The sequence below is a fragment of the Takifugu flavidus genome, chromosome 18 (genome assembly GCF_003711565.1).
Source record: "Takifugu flavidus isolate HTHZ2018 chromosome 18, ASM371156v2, whole genome shotgun sequence".
NCBI classification, from domain to species: Eukaryota; Metazoa; Chordata; class Actinopteri; order Tetraodontiformes; family Tetraodontidae; genus Takifugu; species Takifugu flavidus.
In genome coordinates, this window is record NC_079537.1 from 2,670,941 (window position 1) to 2,695,810 (window position 24,870).

General features: G+C 38.3%; 3 protein-coding genes across 3 annotated transcripts in view; 1 reads left to right on the top strand and 2 right to left on the bottom strand.

Annotated features, from left to right (window-relative positions):
* Window positions 1–8,521, top strand: part of LOC130515029 (ornithine decarboxylase-like) — a 33,769-nt gene extending 25,248 nt beyond the window's left edge. Inside the window, exons 2-10 of the mRNA XM_057015010.1 lie at window positions 3,766–3,805; window positions 4,112–4,239; window positions 4,314–4,487; window positions 4,574–4,746; window positions 4,966–5,182; window positions 5,689–5,769; window positions 5,869–6,031; window positions 7,148–7,248; window positions 7,529–8,521. Coding sequence (XP_056870990.1) covers window positions 3,766–3,805; window positions 4,112–4,239; window positions 4,314–4,487; window positions 4,574–4,746; window positions 4,966–5,182; window positions 5,689–5,769; window positions 5,869–6,031; window positions 7,148–7,248; window positions 7,529–7,771 — 1,320 coding nt within the window. The 3' untranslated portion in view covers window positions 7,772–8,521. The remainder of the gene's footprint in view (window positions 1–3,765; window positions 3,806–4,111; window positions 4,240–4,313; window positions 4,488–4,573; window positions 4,747–4,965; window positions 5,183–5,688; window positions 5,770–5,868; window positions 6,032–7,147; window positions 7,249–7,528) is intronic.
* Window positions 8,522–9,660: 1,139 nt separating this feature from the next.
* On the bottom strand, window positions 9,661–13,634 carry LOC130515266 (ornithine decarboxylase-like). The gene is made up of 9 exons (XM_057015428.1): window positions 13,540–13,634; window positions 13,292–13,465; window positions 13,028–13,200; window positions 11,859–12,075; window positions 11,258–11,338; window positions 10,996–11,158; window positions 10,299–10,414; window positions 9,973–10,105; window positions 9,661–9,674 (listed from the first exon to the last, which is right to left on the bottom strand). The coding sequence occupies exons 1-9, from the start codon at window positions 13,540–13,542 to the stop codon at window positions 9,661–9,663; spliced, it is 1,074 nt and encodes a 357-aa protein (XP_056871408.1). The 5' UTR covers window positions 13,543–13,634.
* Window positions 13,635–15,310: 1,676 nt separating this feature from the next.
* Window positions 15,311–20,778, bottom strand: LOC130515222 (ornithine decarboxylase-like). The gene is made up of 9 exons (XM_057015369.1): window positions 20,623–20,778; window positions 19,763–19,802; window positions 18,791–18,918; window positions 18,543–18,716; window positions 18,276–18,451; window positions 17,111–17,327; window positions 16,513–16,593; window positions 16,251–16,413; window positions 15,311–15,670 (listed from the first exon to the last, which is right to left on the bottom strand). Exons 2-9 carry the CDS (start codon window positions 19,776–19,778, stop codon window positions 15,534–15,536), a joined length of 1,092 nt encoding a protein of 363 aa, XP_056871349.1. The 5' UTR covers window positions 19,779–19,802; window positions 20,623–20,778; the 3' UTR covers window positions 15,311–15,533.
* Window positions 20,779–24,870: the final 4,092 nt, after the last annotated feature.

Consider the following 24,870-nt stretch of genomic DNA (forward strand, 5'->3'; position numbering starts at 1 on the left):
ACAGAGATTTTAAGTCGCACATAAAGGCAGTCGCGATAGTTAGCGATTTACAGTGTTGTGCAGCGCACAGAATTGGTGAGCAGGGACATGAGTTACTTTGATGATAGAAACACAGCATTATGTCATCTGAATAATTCACTTGTCACCTACGTAAGTTAGCTTCCTTGTACGTCAGTCCGTATGTCTGAAGAACCCCTGAAGATCTCCTTTGGGCCAATATCAAAGTGAACAGACATTATTTGTATAGAAAGTTCAATAAAGTAATAAAGTTCTTTATATATCACCGCCATGATAAGGGGAGCAGTAGTTTTTTCCACTTAAAGTACTTTAATAACCCCTCCTGAGACACGTGGTAAAACTGACTCAGTGAACAGATACCCAATAAAAAAGCCATAAAGAAAACTCATACCTGTGCATCTTTGAAGTTTATGACACATGTATAAAGGGAACATAATAAATGGTGAAGGATTTCTGTGAAGCCACAATCTGCAGTCTGAAGATAAAACCCAATGATATCAGGATCTCTTTCACAAGAGTGACCTGGCCAAGAGGTCAGCAGCACATGTCATAGGGACAGTTACAAGAAAGTGATAATATAGGTTAAAACATACATATTAGATCATAGAAAGCAATATATAATGCAGAAGAAAGAGTCAGTAAAGTGTCTCGAGAAAAATGCAGAGAATAAATATTGAGAGATGAAGAACACTGATCTTGTTCAAGACACTCTGAAACTGCTGAACTGAGTTCACTTCCTCATTCTTTGGACCTCTCATTACCTCATTGTCACAGACAAAAATAAATGACACTTAACTGGAAGTACAGCACTTCCTGAGACCACAATTGGTAAGAAGACAACCAATGAATAATTGTTGATCAGTTCAAGGAATATGGCCTAAAGGCTCGAGGGGCCTGTAGCACCTCTGACTGGAAGTCCCTGCAGAGGGTGGTGAGGACAGCGGAGAAAATCATCGGGACTTCACTTCCTCCCATCCAGGACACTGCTAAAAAATGCTGTCTGACAAGGGCCAAAAACTTCACCAGAGACTCCTTCCACTCCCACCATGGACAGTTCTCACTGCTGGCCTCCGGGAGGAGGTTAAGCAGCCTACAGAGCAGAACAGCCAGGTTCAAAAATGGTTTGTTCACATATGCCATAAGATTCCTCAACACAGCCTAACATTCCTAACATTCCCTCACTCCTCACCACACACACCTAAACACAGGACTGCTCTTATTAGGACCTCTGTGCCTAATTGTCATTATATGTATATTTATACTTTTGTAAATACTATTGTCATTATTCCTGTTGTGCACTGAGCCATTGTATCGTACTTTCATTTTGATGCAAATCTTAATGGCAAATAAAGTCTGTCTATGTCTATATCAATTGTTGTTTTCTAGGAACTCGATTCATTCCCTCTTCCTCTTCAGTGATGTTTACATCGAATGAAAAGGTCAAACAAAACATCCACAGTAGATTTGCAGAATTACAAAATAGAGAACTGATACACAAAACCACAATAAATGACCATCTGCTACCTGGAAACTTTCACAGCAGCATTTGTACAGATTACTTTCACATTTACATGTAGAATGTGTATAATTTTACTTGGGTGTGTTGTTGTTAAGATGCTGAGCAATCGTGCAAGTCACCTGGTTCCAATAATCTGCTGGTTGGCAGATTTCTTTAGCAGAATGTTCAGCTCCACATTGAGTGTCCATCAAAAACATACACACTTGAATAAGTTTGAAGCCAGTATCAACTAGAATGTTCTAGAATGTTTGTTGGACCAACCAGCCTTCCTTAAAGGCAGCAGAGGCTTCAAGATCTCACTGAAGACACCACACATAGTAAGCTCATTGATGGTGGCAGAAAACCTTGAACATGATGCCAGTTTGTTACATTCTATGAGAAACTTCCTGGATTTAATGATGTTTGCTGAACATGGATCACAGGTAGCCCCCACAGATAGAGAGAGAGTGAATCATCAGTGGCCTCTCCACACACAGAGGCAAAAACAAACAGCAACACTCGTTGTCGCTGATCTGTAGCGTCCCCTTCTGGATGAGGTGACTTGTGAAAATGTTCAACATGTTCACATTTAGGAAGAAGTGGTAGATAATAGATGAATGCTCACATTCCTTCTCTTGCAAGAGCATTGTGGTCAAGTGTCAACTAAGTGCCACTTCTCAAAATGTGTATTTAATGTTTTTATAGTTTGTGAAATGATCATGTGGATAAAAGACATGACCTGCGGGCTGGCCACTGCTGAGCTTAGCAAATGTTTGGAGGTGAGAAAGCACTACAGTCCTCTGTGGCCAGTTTCTGCCTGGTGCCTCCACAGCAGAGAAATGGTACAATTAAAAATGAAGTCTTTTTTTAAAGTGTTGTTTCTAGTTGACATTGTCGCTGGATACACATCAGATGGAGAATTGGCAATGTTTTTCGGATATCTTCCAATCATGTTTTCTGTCATGTTTCCAATCATTTTTTCCTTATTTGGATAGAACACACTTTTCTTCTTATCCTTGCAGCGATTATGTCAAGTTTGCACAGTGGCAACTTTTTCCATTTTATGGGTATTAGAATGGTGGGCTTCTTTCTAAGCATTCTGTTTTTTTCTTAACAATATCAGCATCTATTGCTTTTTGATCATGATATAAAGCTTTATCACACCCTTGAGTGACTTTAATCACTTTCAACAAAATAAAATGTAATATAATAATCATATGCTGTTGAGCCCTGCTGTCTTACAGCTGTATATATTGGCATATATTTATTGATTTTAATTCAGTTTGTTTGTGATGTGCTTGAAAACTCTGTCTCATGGATCTGTCACTACCTGCTCTTCTGCTGAGGTGGAGAATTCCACTCACTCTGCCACGCCCCTCCACCACCCCCATCTGATCAGCTTTCATCATTTTTACCTGTTTCTCCCTTTTAGGCCTAATTAAGCAACTTCTGGACATTCATGCCTTGCCAGATTGTTATTGCTCTATGCCTGACTCTCCAGCACTTTGTTTGATCGGACTTATTAGTTTTGACCCTGCCTGCCTTGGACTTTTCCACCACGTCTCTGCCCTGGTAAATCTGACAACCTTCTGTCCCCGATTAAGAGTTTTGCCATGTGTGGACTTTTGCACACTTTTGTTCCCTTTGCGGGTCCCTCCTCCAGCCTCCACCCACTCTGCTGATTGTCTGTCTTGACTCTCTCACCTGCTCTCATCTTCATTCTGGTTCATGCCTTCGTGGCCTGACAAGGCAAAATACAGCCATAATATTTTGTTTTCCCTCTGTTAGCAACTTATAGACACACTTTAGAATTCAGAAATGTTTACATATCAGTTTCAGCCAAAAATAACTCAGAAACAATATACTGCAGGTAATATTTTAGTGTCAGATTGACTAGGTCCTAGGATGACATGACTTCTTCCTGTGGAGAAAGTTCAAGCGGTACTGTTCTTCTGGGAAATCTTGGTTCCTGTCAGTCATATGGAAGTTCCTGGCACATTGCTTCTTGCTATTCTTTCAAATGGATTTCTGCATGTATTTAGGAAGAAGTACTTATAGGCCAATAAAATTAGGCTTAAAATTACAACCAAAGTCAACTCCATCAGGTTGTGCTTGCTTGGTAATCCATTGTTGCTTTTAACAGTCCTATAGTTTGTAAAAATATAAACAGTTGAGTGAGCATTTCCATCCAAAAATATATTTAATTTTCTTTCTTTCTTTCTTTTTTACTGAGTCATTAACTGTTGCAGGAGGAAAACTGTCCCATTGCAGAAATGCAGCATCAGTTGGGTGAGTATGGAACAGAGGCCAGTACCCCCCTGCAGGTGCAATGTCTGAATAAATATTAATCTCTCCCTTCTGTCATTTTCCATTTTCACAACAATGAATAAAGGAAATTTGAATGTACCGGGCACATTTTTGAATTCTGAATTACCAGTTAATCAACAGCTGCCCCTTGATTAATCTTTTTCAAGATGTAAAAAGAATGGAATAGCTTCCTTTTTCTATCTTAGAGCGCAGCTGTGAACACAATTTTTTAAAATGTAAACTGTGACTTAATCTACTTATGTGTGTTTTGTTTTTCTTCTTTTGCAGCACAATTAATGTCAAAGAGACCAACCATGAATGACGTTTGGCCTGATAAGTGGGGTGTTTACATTTTAGACAATGAAAGTACTGCCACACGATTCATAGACAAGAAAATTAAAGAGCTTGACTCAATGGTGAGTGAATCTCTAGATTTAAGTTTAATATTAAAATGCAGTTTTCAAATGTGGGCTTTGCTTTACCAATTTAGGACAGTGAAGAACCTTTCCAGGTGCTGAATTTAGACACTCTGATCCAGATGCACCTGAAGTGGCTCTCCTACTTGCCTCGAGTCAAGCCTTTCTATGCTGTCAAGTGCAACAGCACAGAAACAGTCCTGAGGACGCTGAACGCTCTGGGAACTGGCTTTGACTGTGCAAGCAAGGTTCCCGAAAATATTTGAGACAAATAAATTACCTCTCCATTTGTCAACGTTTCAGTTTGCTTACCTGAAATATGTTTTCTTAACAGGGTGAGATTAGTCAGGTTCTGTCCCTTGGAGTAAAACCTGAAAACATCATCTATGCACATACAACAAAACCACAGTCACACATTAAATATGCCTGCGCTCAGGGAGTTAATTTAATGACTTTTGACAATGAAGAGGAATTACGAAAAGTTTCCCGTTGTCACCCCAAGGCCAAGTAAGTGAAATAAATTGTCCAAAAACATTGTATGACAACCCTTTTTATTTACATGCATTCAGATGATCTATTCGCCTTTATTTACTGCAAGAATGGTTATTCTTTCATGATACTAAGCTACATGTTTTTTTATGGCCAAGTCTAAGCAAAAGGTGTAATATGTCACAATTGATAAATTGAATACACACAGGAAATGGAGTTTTGAATATATCATTCCAGACTAGTAGTCCGAATTGCAGTGGATGACTCGTCATCCTTCTACAGACTTAGCTCAAAGTTTGGAGCAGGACTCAGCACAACTAGTAGGCTGCTGGAATGTGCTGCACAGCTGGGCCTAGAAGTTGTTGGCGTGAGTTTTCATATTGGCTCTAAATGCAGTCAAAGTTTGGCTTTCAGACAAGCCATTGCTGATGCCCGAAGCGTTTTTGACACAGCGGTAAGTGATGTCAAGTTTTAAGTCATAATTTCTCACATAATGAGTTCCATTATGTATGAAATACAAGTGAAAGTGGGTAATTTGGTCTGGAGGTAGTATAAGGTATATTTGTATTTAATGTTAATCTATGTAAGAGGACATAATCGAAATGAATTAAACTCTTGCAACTACACTAGGTCATCTTATAGATAAAAATTGCTCTTCATTACTACTGGCATCTTCTGTGTTACTTCCTTTTCTCTGTGTTCTCGAACAGAGTAGGAGTACTTTAGTCAAAGGTAACAATTCTTTCAAGTCCTTTCAACAAGAAGGGTTTTTCTCAAAACTAATGAGGACAATTAAAGAGTAAAGCTAATGCCATGTATTGTGTTCAAGGAAAAAAATTGCTTGAATTGGTTTATATTTATTTAACATCACTTTTTAAGATGTGTTATTCTTTATGAAATTGGAACAAGTCCATTGGAGTTTCACTGAAAGCTGTTGTAAGATGATGACATTTCCTTCAGAAACTGTTGGGCTTCCAGTTCAGTCTGTTGGACATTGGTGGAGGTTTCTCAGGGAAAGACTTTCCAGTGACTCTTCAAGAGGTACAGAAAGATCCTGTTGATGTAGCTGGACATGGTCTTGGTCCTCGTGTCCAGGACATCTGATGAAATACTGAAATATTTGGTGTTTTACCTTTCTAGTTTTCAGAAGTCATCAATGGAGCACTTGATGAATATTTCCCATTTGAAAGTGGAGTGCAGATTATTGCAGAACCAGGTCGGTACTATGCGGAATCAACCTTCACACTTGCAGCCAACGTCATTGCTAAAAGGGTCATCATGGAAGATATGAGAAAAGAGGGAGGTATGTTTTTAGTTGGCCTTTGAGCCAAACTAAACACGCTGCACATCATTATAATTGATTATATGAGTCTTCTTTTTCCTTTGCATTAGAATACAGTATATTTGTGCAGTTTAAGTTGGTTTTGTTGAATTGGCTTGCATTAAAGCCTTTATCAGTCACAAAACTATTCCCACTGTTCAGAAACATACAGTTATTGCCGCCGCATTAAAAAAGAGCCCCAATCAAGTGCTTAGACTTCAACAGCTCAGTGGGTTTTACTCTGGATATTTTCTCATCCCAAATAAAGGTGACAGTCTGCTTCCAATCTTGGACTTAGGGTGGATAAATGTGTTTTTGAAGGTTCTGCTGTTCAAGGTGTTAAATACCCAGCAGGTTCAGAATACTGTGGGTTAGCAGGCACGATGATCCTGTGTCTAAGCAATGTCTGGCACACTGGGTAGTTGACACCATTTCTCAGGCCTATGCTGGCTTTAGTCTCCAAATTCCAGATGATCTGGCAACACACTCCATCAGTAGTGTTACCTCATGGGCTGCATTGAGAGGTTTCTGTGCAGCTTCCTTTTGGGCTACATCATGCATGTCTGCACAATTCTACAGGGTCACTGTAGCACCACAAGCCCCCATGAGCTCAGGAGTACTCTCTGTGGCTGGCGGTGTTTAAGATAGTAGGCCCTTTGTCCCTTGCGACACTGATGGTGTGACTCATCTAAGGTGCAGACCGTGTTGATGGTCTGAACAAGGTTGAAATAGATCAGGAGTTATAATTGTGGATCTATGAGACCGAATGATGATCATCACCATATGTTGTTGCTCTGAACAGGCTGAGGTATTCATGCAAGAGGAGGTGGCTTGGTCACATTGGTGCTTATGTACACAGAGGGCAAAGTCCTGTCACCAGGCACATGACTATGTTGCCATAGGTCTTGGGGATAGGCAGAAAGATGGCATCGTTCAAGGTGTAGACCATAGTGACGGTCATTATTCGATCTCAAAGACCTATAGCTATGTGCATAACTTACATTCATTGCACTTACCTGTGGCAAATGACAAAAACATGCTTGGAATGTATACGTGGAAAACAATGTTTAAGATATTTATTGGATTCTCCCAAAAAAGAAGTTCCTGAGAGACTGCTGATGTACTACCTGAGTGACGGTGTGTATGGCTCCCTAAATTTTCTTCTAACAGATGGGCAAGTTTCACCCTACCTTCACAGAGTAAGACTAAATAATTTCTCTATGTAAAGAGTAACCACATTTTGTATCTTGTTTAATAATATTGCCTTTAATGATAACTAAATACATGCCAGTTGTGCCAAAATTGATTTAATTATTTCATTTAGGATTACACTTTTACCTCTTGAAAAAAGTCAGTTGTGATAGTACTTTTGTGTTGGTGACTCTTAAAACCCATCTATCATTCCTTGCAAGTTCTTAAAACAACACGAAACAGCTAAATTATCACATGATTCCCTTTTTATTTCTTTGATGTGAGCAGGCTGTGGAGAGCAGTGAGAAGAGATACAGGTCAGTCATCTGGGGTCCGACCTGCGATTGCATTGACAAAATCGTTGACAACTACTTGGTTCCTGAGCTACATGTTGGAGACTGGCTTCTTATTGACAACGTAGGTGCTTACGGCATTTCCATAAGCACTGAATTCAATGGATTTAAAAGATCAAGTATTTACTCTGTTGTCACAAATGAGACTTGGCACACCCTCAACCTTTCCTCACAGTAACAGCTCATTGCTACAGTATCCTAAAAATGTTTCTATTGACATATTAATATAGCTATTTTCCAGATGATTTATTAATATCTATTTTGACAGATTATAGCAGTTAGTATATTGTAACTTCATCTCTCCCCCTAAGGGCTGGTGTGGGGAGTCTCATCCTTGTCTTGATGTTTGATTCTTGATGTTTCAGATTCTTCACACTAACCTCCATCTTTTTCTTTTTTAACTAAAGTGCTGATAAATAATGCTTGGATAAAAATGTGTGTGGGTTAACCCTCCTCAACAGTTCACAAATGAGACTTGGCACACCGTCATCCTTTCCTCACAGTAACTGCTCATTGCTACACTATCCTAAAAAATTTCTATCAATATCTTAACACAGCTATGAAGGCTTTTAATTTACAGCAATTAATATATTGTACCTTTTAATTCTACATCTCTACATCTGGGAGAAAGTTTTCTTATCCTTATATAAATGCGTGATGGTTTCAGACTCTTGTAAACATCTTGTTTGTTTTTTTACTTAGACTGGTGGTAATCACTATGTGTGGGTTAATCCAAAAGTTTTTCCAGCTATGTTTGATGGCAAACATATATGATGTCTGTTGGCTGACAGAGCTATTCATCTGTTCTTCACATGATAGAAATACATCATCTGAACGTTTGTCTGGCTCTTTTTGACTGCAACTTCATGATTCAACATTTAACTGTGAACAGACAGTTACATTAAACTTGTTTCACCTTTAACATAAAGCATTTGTCTTTTGCTAGTTCTGGTGAAATGTATTCACGTTTCCACTGTATATACAATAAACTTTGAATATAAAGTAACGTTTCCAGAAACTCAGGCTAACTGCACAGACTTCCTCTGATTTCTTTGTAATGTAAAAGGGTTAAACTGCCTTTATTTGTGTCCCTTGACATCGACATTGGTGGTATGTTTTGTCTATCTATGATTAAACATTAAACTGTGGACAGTTACATTAAACTTGTTTCACCTTAACTTGAAAGCATTTGTCTTTTGCTAGTCTTGTGAAATGTATTCACCATCCACTGCATGTACAGGAAACTTTTACTATAAAGTAATTTTCAAGAAAGTCAGGCTAACTGCACAGACTTTGTAATGAAAGGGTCAAACTGCCTTATTTGTGACCCTGACATCGACATTGGTCGGTATGTTTTTGTCTGTCTCTCGACAGGCTTGGTACTGCCACACGATTCATAGACAAGAAAATTAAAGCCCACTTCACAACACAACTTATGATGATAATATAACCAAGATGGGTGAGTGGGTGTAACACATATATACACTTTTTTGCATGTACCCACAAACCTGAATTCTTGTTCATAGTGAAGACTTCATAGCTGTACAAATTAGAGTTGCATTCATAAGAATTTGCACTCACTTTATAGACTTTTTTAGATACAGACTCACATATAAGCAAACCTAATGGGAACAATTTCTCAGACTAGTGTATATGATAGGATATATATCTCAGGAAAATCAAAGTCTGCACGATGGTCTTTTTAATGTGAGCCTGGTCCTACTGAAGGTTTCTTCTCTCCTGTTCACTTCTCTTCATTCACATTTTAATGCTTATTCATGGACTTGAAACACAAACATTGAGATTAGGAATTTATTTATTGTATAGGAACAGATTTGCAAGTCACTGTACATCATACATTCCTTATTGACAACAGAAGCCAATCAATCTCAATTTTGGTCTAAAAAAACCCCCCACTACTATTTATTAATAGTACAGTTTAAGGTTTCTTCCCAATCTACATGGACTTTAAATATCCGAGGAAACTGTTAAGGAGGGTTAACCCAGACACATTTTTATCCAAGCATTATTTATCAGTACTTTAGTTAAAAAAGAAAAAGATGGAGGTTAGTGTGAAGAATCTGAAACATCAAGGATCAAACATCAAGACAAGGATGAGACTCCCCACACCAGCCCTTAGGGGGAGAGATGAAGTTACAATATACTAACTGCTATAATCTGTCAAAATAGATATTAATAAATCATCTGGAAAATAGCTATATTAATATGTCGATAGAAACATTTTTAGGATACTGTAGCAATGAGCTGTTACTGTGAGGAAAGGTTGAGGGTGTGCCAAGTCTCATTTGTGACACACAGAGTAAATACTTGATCTTTTAAATCCATTGAATTCAGTGCTTATGGAAATGCCGTAAGCACCTATGTTGTCAATAAGAAGCCAGTCTCCAACATGTAGCTCGGTAATCAAGTAGTTGTCAACGATTTTGTCAATGTTGTGGCAGGTCGGACCCCAGATGACTGACCTGCATCTCTTCTCATCGTTGTCCACAGCCTGCTCACGTCACCAAAAACAAAAAAGTACTCTCACAAATTATTTTTCTCAGGTGGCAATACTGTAATACTAAATAAAATCCTAAATTAAGTTCGCCGGAACTAAGTCACCCGTTGTTATACTTTTAAAAGCACTAATATCAAAGACAACAAATTTGAATATTTTTTACTTAGTGATTTTTTGTTATACTTACCCTGTGAAGGTAGGGTGTAACTTCATTCTTGTCTGTAAATTTCAGCACAGAATTTAGGGAGCCAAACACACCATCACTCAGGTAGTACATCATCAGTTTCTCAGGACTTTCTTTCTCTGGAAGACACCAATACGTCTCTTAAAAATCATTTTCCACCCGTAGATTCCAAGCATGTTTGGACCACGTCACAGGTCAGTGCAAAACAAAACAAAATTCTCTGAAACACCTATTTCCATTTTGCTGACAATGTTAGACAGTTTGTACTCAGAAATTAGGATTGCACTTATACTAGGCCTGTTCAAAGGTTTCTTATATTTAAATCTGCCATACATGTACAGTGGTGGACAAGAGAATTGGAAGATATCAAATAAGGATGAAAATATAAACCTTTTTGCATCCAAAACATGATTTCATGTCATGATGTTCATGAAATCTGCAGATGTTTGCTGTAAAGATGAAATATGTCCAATGCAAGAATGTTTTTGATAATGGCAAAGTCAACAAAATGAAACCGTTTGTATACACTTTATTCTAATTTAATAATACAGTAACGCATATAAAAAGACAATTCAACAAGACCAACTTAAACTGCATAAATATACTGTATTCTAATGCAAAGAAAAAAGAAGACTTGTATAGTCAATTATAATGATGTGCAGCATGTTTAGGTTGGCTCAAAGGCCAACTAAAAACATACCTCCCTCTTTTCTCATATCTTCCATGATGACCCTTTTAGCAATGACGTTGGCTGCAAGTGTGAAGGTTGAATCCGCATAGTACCGACCTGGTTCTGCAATAATCTGCACTCCACTTTCAAATGGGAAATATTCATCAAGTGCTCCATTGATGACTTCTGAAAACTAGAAAGGTAAAACACCAAATATTTCAGTATTTCATCAGATGTCCTGGACATGAGGACCAAGACCATGTCCAGCTACATCAACAGGATCTTTCTGTACCTCTTGAAGAGTCACTGGAAAGTCTTTCCCTGAGAAACCTCCACCAATGTCCAACAGACTGAACTGGAAGCCCAACAGTTTCTGAAGGAAATGTCATCATCTTACAACAGCTTTCAGTGAAACTCCAATGGACTTGTTCCAATTTCATAAAGAATAACACATCTTAAAAGTGATGTTAAATAAATATAAACCAATTAAATAAATATAAACCAATTCAAGCAATATTTTTCCTTGAACACAATACATGGTATCAGCTTTACTCTTTAATTGTCCTCATTAGTTTTGAGAAAAACCCTTCTTGTTGAAAGGACTTGAATTGTTACCTTTGACTAAAGTACTCCTACTCTGTTCGAGAACACAGAGAAAAGGAAGTAACACAGAAGATGCCAGTAGTAATGAAGAGTAATTTTTATTTATAAGATGACCTAGTGTTGTTGCAAGAGTTTAATTCATTTCGATTATGTCCTCTTACATAGATTAACATTAAATACAAATATACCTTATACTACCTCCAGACCAAATTACCCACTTTCACTTGTATTTCATACATAATGGAACTCATTATGTGAGAAATTAAGACTTAAAACTTGACATCACTTACCGCTGTGTCAAAAACGCTTCGGGCATCAGCAATGGCTTGTCTGAAAGCCAAACTTTGACTGCATTTAGAGCCAATATGAAAACTCACGCCAACAACTTCTAGGCCCAGCTCTGCAGCACATTCCAGCAGCCTACTAGTTGTGCTGAGTCCTGCTCCAAACTTTGAGCTAAGTCTGTAGAAGGATGACGAGTCATCCACTGCAATTCGGAGTACTAGTCTGGAATGATATATTCAAAACCATTTCCTGTGTGTATTCAATTCATCAATTGTGACATATTAAACAAACTTGGCAATAAAAAAACATGTAGCTTAGTATCATGAAAGAATAACCATTCTTGCAGAAATTTAAGGTGAAGAAATCATCTGAATCTATACATATGTGTAAATAAAAAATGCCACTCTTAGTAGACACAATTTGGGACTCCCAAAGTAGACACATTGAAACTATTTCAAATGCATGCATGGGATGGTCAGACATTCCTGTATCTTCCCTAGTGTCTCCCAAACTCTACTCTGGACCTCAGTGAAAAAGAAATAAAGAAATTATTTTGTGAAGCAGCTCATCCTTTCAATTTCAAAGAACAGTAAACTTACCTCCAGGTAGTTTATCACAAGAGAAATGTGTCTGTGTGTGTGTGTGTCTGTGTCTGTGTGTGTAACCCAGAAGGTGTAGCCCATGCTAGAGCCAGGTCAGCCCCAACAATAGAAACTCTTCCCTCATCCAGCAGCATAGGCCTCACCCCTTGAGTGTCGACAAATTTGCAAATGCAACTTTTGAAACAAAATTTATTGTTGTTATTTTAGTTATTTTACTGATAGAAAATGTTCTTATCACCTGATATACTGGGCTTAATTTGGTACTTTGTTCTGTAGATGAAAAGATCAAGCCGGGAGATTTAGATTTACCATTTGCATTTAGATTTAATATTTAAGTGGAAAATTTAATATTTACATGTAAGAATTAACTAATATATTTTTAACATGGGAAATTATATTATAATTGTTTAATTGTCAAATAAGTAACTTAACAAATTCACACTGCTGTTTTGAAATTGTTTTGAGGCTAAATGTGACAAAATGCTGCTCTTATTTCTTGAATGAGCCACTTTACAAATGGCACCCTGTATGTTGTTTAACAACGTTTATAGACTACACTTTATTTCACTTACTTGGCCTTGGGGTGACAACGGGAAACTTTTCGTAATTCCTCTTCATTGTCAAAAGTCATTAAATTAACTCCCTGAGCGCAGGCATATTTAATGTGTGACTGCGGTTTTGTTGTATGTGCATAGATGATGTTTTCAGGTTTTACTCCAAGGGACAGAACCTGACTGATCTCACCCTGTTAAGAAAACATATTTCAGGTCAGCAAACTGAAAAGAAACGTTGACAAATGGAGAGAGCATTTAATTGTGGAAAATATTTTCGGGAACCTTGCTTGCACAGTCAAAGCCAGTTCCCAGAGCGTTCAGCGTCCTCAGGACTGTTTCTGTGCTGTTGCACTTGACAGCATAGAAAGGCTTGACTCGAGGCAAGTAGGAGAGCCACTTCAGGTGCATCTGGATCAGAGTGTCTAAATTCAGCACCTGGAAAGGTTCTTCACTGTCCTAAATTGGTAAAGCAAAGCCTACATTTGAAAATGGCATTTTAATCTTAAACTTAAATCTAGAGATTCACTCACCATTGAGTCAAGCTCTTTAATTTTCTTGTCTATGAATCGTGTGGCAGTATTTTCATTGTCTAAAATGTAAACACCCCACTTATCAGGCCAAACGTCATTCATGGTTGGTCTCTTTGACATTATTGTGCTGCAAAAGAAGAAAAACAAAACACACATAAGCAGATTAAGTCACAGTTTACATTGGAAAAAAAACTGTGTTCACAGCTGCGCTCTAAAATAGAAAAAGGAAGGTATTCCATTCTTTTTACATCTTGATAAAGATTAATCAAGGGGCAGTAACTGGTAACTGGTAATTCAGAATTCAAAAATGTGCCCAGTACATTCAGATTTCCCTTATTCAGTGTTGTGAAAATGGAAAATGACAAAAGGGAGAGATTAACATTTATCCAGGTACTGCACTTGACGTTGATGCTCTGACTAAGTACCACTATGTACTTTTTATTTCTTGATTCTTTGTTTTTCTTGAACTCAAAGCCATCAAATGTGCCAGTAGGTTCTTCTTGGGTTTTTTTCTACACATGTTCAGCTCCACTGTGCTACAACACTGATAAATATAGTAGTGCTAGAAATCATCCTGTGTTAATGTATTCCTTTTGACATTCCAGAATTTGAGCAAGTGCACATTTGTGTTTGTGCACTGGATACCCCAAACCACTGGGTTGTTGGTGTGAGTCTCTTATTCATCTCTATCCTTTTTATTGTCACACGATTCATAGACAAGAAAATTAAAGCCCACTTCACAACACAACTTATGATGATAATATAACCAAGATGGGTGAGTGGGTGTAACACATATATACACTTTTTTGCATGTACCCACAAACCTGAATTCTTGTTCATAGTGAAGACTTCATAGCTGTACAAATTAGAGTTGCATTCATAAGAATTTGCACTCACTTTATAGACTTTTTTAGATACAGACTCACATATAAGCAAACCTAATGGGAACAATTTCTCAGACTAGTGTATATGATAGGATATATATCTCAGGAAAATCAAAGTCTGCACGATGGTCTTTTTAATGTGAGCCTGGTCCTACTGAAGGTTTCTTCTCTCCTGTTCACTTCTCTTCATTCACATTTTAATGCTTATTCATGGACTTGAAACACAAAATTGAGATTAGGAATTTATTTATTGTATAGGAACAGATTTGCAAGTCACTGTACATCATACATTCCTTATTGACAACACAAGCCAATCAATCTCAATTTTGGTCTAAAAAAACCCCCACTACTATTTCATTAATAGTACAGTTTAAGGTTTCTTCCCAATCTACATGGACTTTAAATATCCGAGGAAACTGTTAAGGAGGGTTAACCCAGACACATTTTTATCCAAGCATTATTTATCAGTACTTTAGTTAAAAAAGAAAAAGATGGAGGTTAGTGTGAAGAATCTGAAACATCAAGGATCAAACATCAAGACAAGGATGAGACTCCCCACACCAGCCCTTAGGGGGAGAGATGAAGTTACAATATACTAACTGCTATAATCTGTCAAAATAGATATTAATAAATCATCTGGAAAATAGCTATATTAATATGTCAATAGAAACATTTTTAGGATACTGTAGCAATGAGCTGTTACTGTGAGGAAAGGTTGAGGGTGTGCCAAGTCTCATTTGTGACAACAGAGTAAATACTTGATCTTTTAAATCCATTGAATTCAGTGCTTATGGAAATGCCGTAAGCACCTACGTTGTCAATAAGAAGCCAGTCTCCAACATGTAGCTCGGAATCAAGTAGTTGTCAACGATTTTGTCAATGTTGTGGCAGGTCGGACCCCAGATGACTGACCTGTATCTCTTCTCATCGTTGTCCACAGCCTGCTCACGTCACCAAAAACAAAAAAGTACTCTCACAAATTATTTTTCTCAGGTGGCAATACTGTAATACTAAATAAAATCCTAAATTAAGTTCGCCGGAACTAAGTCACCCGTTGTTATACTTTTAAAAGCACTAATATCAAAGACAACAAATTTGAATATTTTTTACTTAGTGATTTTTTGTTATACTTACCCTGTGAAGGTAGGGTGTAACTTCATTCTTGTCTGTAAATTTCAGCACAGAATTTAGGGAGCCAAACACACCACTCAGGTAGTACATCATCAGTTTCTCAGGACTTTCTTTCTCTGGAAGACACCAATACATCTCTTAAAAATCATTTTCCACCCATAGATTCCAAGCATGTTTGGACCACGTCACAGGTCAGTGCAAAACAAAACAAAATTCTCTGAAACACCTATTTCCATTTTGCTGACAATGTTAGACAGTTTGTACTCAGAAATTAGGATTGCACTTATACTAGGCCTGTTCAAAGGTTTCTTATATTTAAATCTGCCATACATGTACAGTGGTGGACAAGAGAATTGGAAGATATCAAATAAGGATGAAAATATAAACCTTTTTGCATCCAAAACATGATTTCATGTCATGATGTTCATGAAATCTGCAGATGTTTGTTCTAAAGATGAAATATGTCCAATGCAAGAATGTTTTTGATAATGGCAAAGTCAACAAAATGAAACCGTTTGTATACACTTTATTCTAATTTAATAATACAGTAATGCATATAAAAAGACAATTCAACAAGACCACTTAAACTGCACAAATATACTGTATTCTAATGCAAAGAAAAAAGAAGACTTGTATAGTCAATTATAATGATGTGCAGCGTGTTTGGTTTGGCTTAAAGGCCAACTAAAAACATACCTCCCTCTGTTCTCATATCCTCCATGATGACCCTTTTAGCAATGACGTTGGCTGCAAGTGTGAAGGTTGAATCCACATAGTACCGACCTGGTTCTGCAATAACCTGCACTCCACTTTCAAATGGGAAATATTCATCAAGTGCTCCATTGATGACTTCTGAAAACTAGAAAGGTAAAAAACCAAATATTTCAGTATTTCATCAGATGTCCTGGACACGAGGACCAAGACCATGTCCAGCTACATCAACAGGATCTTTCTGTACCTCTTGAAGAGTCACTGGAAAGTCTTTCCCTGAGAAACCTCCACCAATGTCCAACAGACTGAACTGGAAGCCCAACAGTTTCTGAAGGAAATGTCATCATCTTACAACAGCTTTCAGTGAAACTCCAATGGACTTGTTCCAATTTCAAAGAATAACACATCTTAAAAGTGGTGTTAAATAAATATAAACCAATTAAATAAATATAAACCAATTCAAGCAATTTTTTCCTTGAACACAATACATGGTATCAGCTTTACTCTTTAATTGTCCTCATTAGTTTTTAGAAAAACCCTTCTTGTTGAAAGGACTTGAATTGTTACCTTTGACTAAAGTACTCCTACTCTGTTCGAGAACACAGAGAAAAGGAAGTAACACAGAAGATGCCAGTAGTAATGAAGAGTAATTTTTATTTATAAGATGACCTAGTGTTGTTGCAAGAGTTTAATTCATTTCGATTATGTCCTCTTACATAGATTAACATTAAATACAAATATACCTTATACTACCTCCAGACCAAATTACCCACTTTCACTTGTATTTCATACATAATGGAACTCATTATGTGAGAAATTAAGACTTAAAACTTGACATCACTTACCGCTGTGTCAAAAACGCTTCGGGCATCAGCAATGGCTTGTCTGAAAGCCAAACTTTGACTGCATTTAGAGCCAATATGAAAACTCACGCCAACAACTTCTAGGCCCAGCTCTGCAGCACATTCCAGCAGCCTACTAGTTGTGCTGAGTCCTGCTCCAAACTTTGAGCTAAGTCTGTAGAAGGATGACGAGTCATCCACTGCAATTCGGAGTACTAGTCTGGAATGATATATTCAAAACTCCATTTCCTGCGTGTATTCAATTTATCAATTGTGACATATTAAACCAAACTTGGCAATAAAAAAAACATGTAGCTTAGTATCATGAAAGAATAACCATTCTTGCAGAAATTTAAGTGAAGAAATCATCTGAATCTATACATATGTGTAAATAAAAAATGCCACTCTTAGTAGACACAATTTGGGACTCCCAAAGTAGACACATTGAAACTATTTCAAATGCATGCATGGGATGGACATTCCTGTATCTTCCCTAGTGTCTCCCAAACTCTACTCTGGACCTCAGTGAAAAAGAAATAAAGAAATTATTTTGTGAAGCAGCTCATCCTTTCAATTTCAAAGAACAGTAAACTTACCTCCAGGTAGTTTATCACAAGAGAAATGTGTCTGTGTGTGTGTGTGTCTGTGTCTGTGTGTGTAACCCAGAAGGTGTAGCCCATGCTAGAGCCAGGTCAGCCCCAACAATAGAAACTCTTCCCTCATCCAGCAGCATAGGCCTCACCCCTTGAGTGTCGACAAATTTGCAAATGCAACTTTTGAAACAAAATTTATTGTTGTTATTTTAGTTATTTTACTGATAGAAAATGTTCTTATCACCTGATATACTGGGCTTAATTTGGTACTTTGTTCTGTAGATGAAAAGATCAAGCCGGGAGATTTAGATTTACCATTTGCATTTAGATTTAATATTTAAGTGGAAAATTTAATATTTACATGTAAGAATTAACTAATATATTTTTAACATGGGAAATTATATTATAATTGTTATAATTGTCAAATAAGTAACTTAACAAATTCACACTGCTGTTTTGAAATTGTTTTGAGGCTAAATGTGACAAAATGCTGCTCTTATTTCTTGAATGAGCCACTTTACAAATGGCACCCTGTATGTTGTTTAACAACGTTTATAGACTACACTTTATTTCACTTACTGGCCTTGGGGTGACAACGGGAAACTTTTCGTAATTCCTCTTCATTGTCAAAAGTCATTAAATTAACTCCCTGAGCACAGGCATATTTAATGTGTGACTGCGGTTTTGTTGTATGTGCATAGATGATGTTTTCAGGTTTTACTCCAAGGGACAGAACCTGACTGATCTCACCCTGTTAAGAAAACATATTTCAGGTCAGCAAACTGAAAAGAAACATTGACAAATGGAGAGAGCATTTAATTGTGGAAAATATTTTCGGGAACCTTGCTTGCACAGTCAAAGCCAGTTCCCAGAGCGTTCAGCGTCCTCAGGACTGTTTCTGTGCTGTTGCACTTGACAGCATAGAAAGGCTTGACTCGAGGCAAGTAGGAGAGCCACTTCAGGTGCATCTGGATCAGAGTGTCTAAATTCAGCACCTGGAAAGGTTCTTCACTGTCCTAAATTGGTAAAGCAAAGCCTACATTTGAAAATGGCATTTTAATCTTAAACTTAAATCTAGAGATTCACTCACCATTGAGTCAAGCTCTTTAATTTTCTTGTCTATGAATCGTGTGGCAGTACTTTCATTGTCTAAAATGTAAACACCCCACTTATCAGGCCAAACGTCATTCATGGTTGGTCTCTTTGACATTAATTGTGCTGCAAAAGAAGAAAAACAAAACACACATAAGTAGATTAAGTCACAGTTTACATTGGAAAAAAAACTGTGTTCACAGCTGCGCTCTAAAATAGAAAAAGGAAGGTATTCCATTCTTTTTACATCTTGATAAAGATTAATCAAGGGGCAGTAACTGGTAACTGGTAATTCAGAATTCAAAAATGTGCCCAGTACATTCAGATTTCCCTTATTCAGTGTTGTGAAAATGGAAAATGACAAAAGGGAGAGATTAACATTTATCCAGGTACTGCACTTGAAGTTGATGCTCTGACTAAGTACCACTATGTACTTTTTATTTCTTGATTCTTTGTTTTTCTTGAACTCAAAGCCATCAAATGTGCCAGTAGGTTCTTCTTGGGTTTTTTTCTACACATGTTCAGCTCCACTGTGCTACAACACTGATAAATATAGTAGTGCTAGAAATCATCCTGTGTTAATGTATTCCTTTTGACATTCCAGAATTTGAGCAAGTGCACATTTGTGTTTGTGCACTGGATACCCCCAAACCACTGGGTTGTTGGTGTGAGTCTCTTATTCATCTCTATCCCTTTTTATTGTCTGATTGAAAGAAGTTCCAAACTATAAACCCTCTCATCATATTTGATGGCCTGATTTTAAAACACCATGTTGGACAATGAGATTGACACTCTGCACATCTGCCATAGTGCACGTGAACCAGTGGTGCTCCACTTAAAATTGAACATGCATCTACTTATAACAAGCTGGGGCATAATCCTTCACCAGTTGACCATTTAAAGGAGCAATGCAGCCAACAATGTCATGCAATTCACTCATCAGGGGTACTGGCCTCTGTTCCATACTCACCCAAATGATGCTGCATGTCTGCAGTGGGACAGTTTCCCTCCTGCAACACAGAAAGTTAATGACTCAATAAAAAGAGAGTCAAGAGTTAACAGGACTGTAAAAAACAAAGCAAGCCTTTAACTCAATGGATTGCCCTTGGCTGTATTCTTAGCCTTATGTATATTGGGCTATGATAGGACATAAACCTCAATTTTCAGAACCATGCTATAGTTTTACCCATTTTGACTTTGCTGTCTCGTTCTGTTTGTATACAAAAAGGAAATATTATTTCATAAAGAAATTCATTGTCATGCAATCGCCAGAAATAAAAGCAAAAAAGATGTGATACCTCTGATGAGGCATATTATGTGTGTTGGGTTGAAGATGGGATATGGCAGTAAGCAAATGGGATAAACCAGTCAGGTCACGCTCTCTCTTTCGCTGTTGCTAAACTACCAACATAGTGTCCTAAGAACCAAGTGACAAAGGATGAACGCACAAGCACAGGTGGGCCAACAAAAAATGTGTATGAATAGGTTAAACCACGGCACACTAAAAGATCTTAATGAAGCTAGGTCTGTGTTTACATGAATGGGGATGAATGAACTGTGTGTTATTCAGACCTATATGTGAACACTTTGTGCATATAGAAAAGGTGTACATATTTTCTTGTGCAGAATTTTTTTCTTTGTCCAGATTAAGCACATGATAACATCAGTTTCTAGTTACCACCAGCCTATTACTGCTTTACACTGAATCACTGTGTTTAAGAGCAAAGATTTACGAATAGCAGAAACACATTCAGTGTGGAAAAAATACGATGACTCCTTGACCTCAGCTTAGCTAAGTTTAAACCACACAGGCACTGGAGGTATTCTTACTTGGATGGAGTTGAGGTGGACAAACACGTTGGAAGGCTTATGATGTCTTGAGGCGTTGAGCAACGTGGTCGCTGGGGCAGGAGTAGCGTTGTTAAGGCAGTGATGCGGGGTCACGGCGTCGCCAGGTCCTGGTCTGAGCTCTGCTCACTCTCTTGGTCTTTTATTTCCCAAACCCTCCACCAGGCTGCAGTGTCATGTACCTGGTGCATTTCCATTGGTTGCGCCTCCCAAGGGGCATCAGGTTAACATGTGATTGGTCATGGGTAACACATGAGTTTGAGGTCCAAGTCTCTCATATGTGACTTTAGTAACAGATGGGTAACTCTCTCTAGTCACTGGAATAGGAACAGAATGCTCTTGAAATTGCAAGCAGACATTACAGGACCCATTACACAAATGATTCTCTCCCTCAGGAGGTGAGAATAGATGTCATAAACCTGTTCTCCTCTTCCCTAGAAAGATGGTCAATTAATTAATTTTGAAAAAGGAAAATTATGCAAGTTTAGGAATATGGAACGTCACCCACCTGGAAGCAGCTGTTTCTTTGTCCAATATCAATATTTCATAAATATTTTATGAAAATGCATTTCAAGTTATTATGCAAAAAGCCTGACAAACAGCCACCAGCTGTCACATGACTTCCTCCCTTGGCGGAGGTAACAAGCCTTTTCATGTATTCTTAGGCTGATGTTTGCTGGTATTTATGACAACTTTGCCTTAAATGCCTCCAGCAGCAGAAGCCCAGTGAGGAAGCAATCCAATCAGGAACATAACAGAGTGATGTGACAGCCCATAAGCAGGTCGCTGGCATAGTTTACAGGAATGGCAAAAACCACAAAATGGGGTAGTGTGAGATTTTTGAAATTTTTTTTACCAATTGTTTTTTTACTTGTTTACTCAAATCTGGTTTTGTGGCAGGGCACATTTTCCTGCTAAAATCCTAATTTTATTTCATCTATCCTGCCATTACTGTCCTGGCATGAGGGAGCCCACATATGACCATAATTCTAAAACCACACATTTAAATGCTTTTAAAACATGATTCACCAGCTTCCTTTCCAACAAAGCAAGACATCATGACCCAAGTTTTATAAACTTATTTTGTCTTTTTTTTTTTTTATCTCCAATTGATGTGATATTGCCATGAAAAAGTTATGGTACATCCATGAACCAGCATGGATGCTAAAATAGAGAGTCAAATAAACACACAACAGGTATGAAGAGACAGTTTTTATGAATACAACACACACTCATCCCACAGCAACTTGATCACCTTGAGTTAAATACTTCATACTACATGCACCACCTGCATGACATTGAAAGGAACAACAATATGTTCTTATGAATCTTCTTAGATTGAAGTTGTTCTTAAGAAGTTTCTTAAGAAAACCCTACGTCAGATTCATCAACGCGTTCGTAAGCCTCAGAATTGTTCGCAGCTGTGTTCTTAGATTGATGAATGCCATCTGTTCGTAAGTTGAAAGCGCGTGCCAGGTGAGTCTAATTAACATACGATTAGCATAAGTCACCGCCCACTAATGCCCATAAAAGGACCTGCAGCAGGGCCCTGTAGACAGCGCAAAAAGCAGCAAAATGCCCAAAGCGAAATGCCCAAAGCTTGCCTCTCCACGCCTGATTTCTGACGCTGTGTTGAACAATCAAGAAAGGATGGCTAACACGCTTGATAAAATTGCCTCAACCCTGATGACTATAGCCAACACACTTAAAGAAATCAACGAGAATGTAAAAAAAATAAACGTGTAAAAGCTGTGCTCTGAAACCGGTCTCTCTTATTTTTTTCTTTTTGAAGTGAATCAAGACTGTTAGACTGAAATTGTGACAATAATGCATTTTATTCACAAACGGGCAATTAATCGCGCTCTAACGTGAACCGCGTGCCTGCAGTCTGGCCCCATCATTGCGTCAGGACGCACATCCTCATGGGGTTGTGGCTCTGTGTCCAAACACATCCAGCGCCCCTTTAACATGCCGATGGTGCGTTCAATGGTGGAGCGACTGCACGCATGCATCTGATTGAATAAAATTTCCTGTGGAGTCTGAGGGTTGGTCAGTGGTGTCAACAACCAGGGCATATCCTCGATCCCCTAATGAAATAAATCAAGATAAAATCAAATAAAAAAGACAGTTTTGGCATGGTTTCCAATTTGGTTGATTAATGTTAAGTCATTGGCACATTTACGTAATTTTAAAATTCTCCGTAAATCACCAAAAATAGGAAATAAACAAATAAATAAATAAATATGACAGAATTATCATTGTAATATTGGATTTTATTGAACTGCACAAGAGAAGAAAACACAACCATGCCAACATGTCGGCACTGAAATGTGCGCAAGAGTACTCCTGAGTGTTCGTAGGATTTGTTCTTACCTACCCATAAATCCAGGATAAGAAGAAATTGGTGAATGCCACAATCTTCGTAAAATGTTCGTAAGTGGGACTTAAGAACAAATATGTTCGTAAGAACGTTTCGTGAATCCGGCCCATTGACGTCTTAAAAGACCGGATGAGGTTAACTCTGCACAATGTGCCACAAAATCATTTGTGGTGATTTCAACAGCGACCTTCTAAATCTTAATAACCATAACAAGACAGAACAATTTATCAAAGCACCTTATAGTATTGGCCTACATCCCAAAATCACCAATCCAAACAGGATATCTACGGTACTCAGCTTGGGGGTTACTGCCCGTAGTGTCCCAATCACTACTGGGACCACTGTTGCCTTCATGCCCCACATTCGCTCCATCTCCTCCTTCAGCTTCTCGTGTTCCTTCTTCCTGATGTTGCTATCACTCAGGATTGCTACATCTATCACCACCACTGTCTTCCGGTGTTTATCCACCACCACTATGTCAGGCTGGTTGACCACCACCATCTTGTGAGTCTGGATCTGGAAGTCCCACAGGATCTTGGCCTGCTTGTTCTCCAGCACTTTCGTGGGTGTCTCCCACCTGGACCCTGGGACCTCCAGTCCATACTCAGTGCAGATGTTCCTGTACACTATGCCAGCCACCTGGTTATGCCTCTCCATGTATGCCTTGCCTGCCAGCATCTTGCACCCTGCTGTGATGTGCTGGACTGTCTCAGGGGCATCCCCACACAGTCTGCACCTGGGGTCTTGTCTGGTATGGTAGACCCTGGCCTCTGTTGCTCTGGTGCTCAGGGCCTGTTCTTGTGCAGCCATGAGTAGAGCCTCTGTGCTGTCTTTCAGTCCGGACTTTTTCAGCCACTGGTAGTTTTTCTCAATATTTTCACTCCACCTCAATTTGTCGGTGGTACATTCCATGCATGGGCTTGTCCTTCCATGATGGCCCCTCAGGTTCCTCCTCCTTGGTGGGCTTTTGTTGCCTGAGGTATTCACCCAGCAGTTGGTCAGTGGGGGCCATCATCTTGATATATTCTTGGAGGCTTGTTGTTTCCTCCTGGACAGTAGTTCGGACACTTACTAGTCCTCGGCCCCCTTCCTTTCACTTTGTGTACAGCCTCAGGACACTGGACTTCGGGTGAAACCCTCCGTGCATGGTGAGGAGGTCCCTACATGCAAAAAAGGCATCTAGTACTATTTGTTCTTATTTATCTCTCACGTCTCTTGTCTTCATTTGCACTTTCATGTTCAAAATAATTTAAAAAATCATATCTTATCACATCTTATGATATGTTAATAGCTACAAAACTAATATCGTAATTTCCCAGTGGAACTTGTTGAATGGCAAATTAAATACTTTTCAATAAAATGGTGAACAACAATTTAATTGACTCAAAAAGATAAAAACTGATTCAGCAAATACAAAAGCATAAACTGGTACAATAAAATATGTTTGTAGATACTCACCATTTTCTGTGGCCTGCCGTCAACATTTTCTAAAATTTTAGTTCAAATCCATCCATAACTTCAAGTTAATGTGTTGACACACACAACAAAACAATGGGCCCGATTCACCAATATGTTCTTACGAATCTTCTTAGATTCTTTCTTAAGTTGTCCTTAAGAAGTTTTTTAAGAAAACCCTACGTCGGATTCATCAACGCGTTCGTAAGCCCCAGAATTGTTCGCAGCTGTATTCTTAGATTGATGAATGCCATCTGTTCGTAAGTTGAAAGCGCGTGCCAGGTGAGTCTAATTAACATACGATTAGCATAAGTCACCGCCCACTAATGCCCATAAAAGGAACTGCAGCAGGACCCTGTAGACGGAGCAAAAAGCAGCCAAATGCCCAAAGCGAA

Excerpts from the sequence above, each read along its gene's own strand:
- LOC130515266 (XM_057015428.1), bottom strand. Across the intron at positions 11,339-11,858 it reads GAAGCGTTTTTGACACAGCG|AAACTGTTGGGCTTCCAGTT; the intron begins GTAAGTGATGTC and ends CATTTCCTTCAG. Across the intron at positions 10,106-10,298 it reads TTACACCCTACCTTCACAGG|GCTGTGGACAACGATGAGAA; the intron begins GTAAGTATAACA and ends TGACGTGAGCAG.
- LOC130515222 (XM_057015369.1), bottom strand. Across the intron at positions 16,594-17,110 it reads GAAGCGTTTTTGACACAGCG|AAACTGTTGGGCTTCCAGTT; the intron begins GTAAGTGATGTC and ends CATTTCCTTCAG. Across the intron at positions 16,414-16,512 it reads TTCCAGTGACTCTTCAAGAG|TTTTCAGAAGTCATCAATGG; the intron begins GTACAGAAAGAT and ends TTACCTTTCTAG.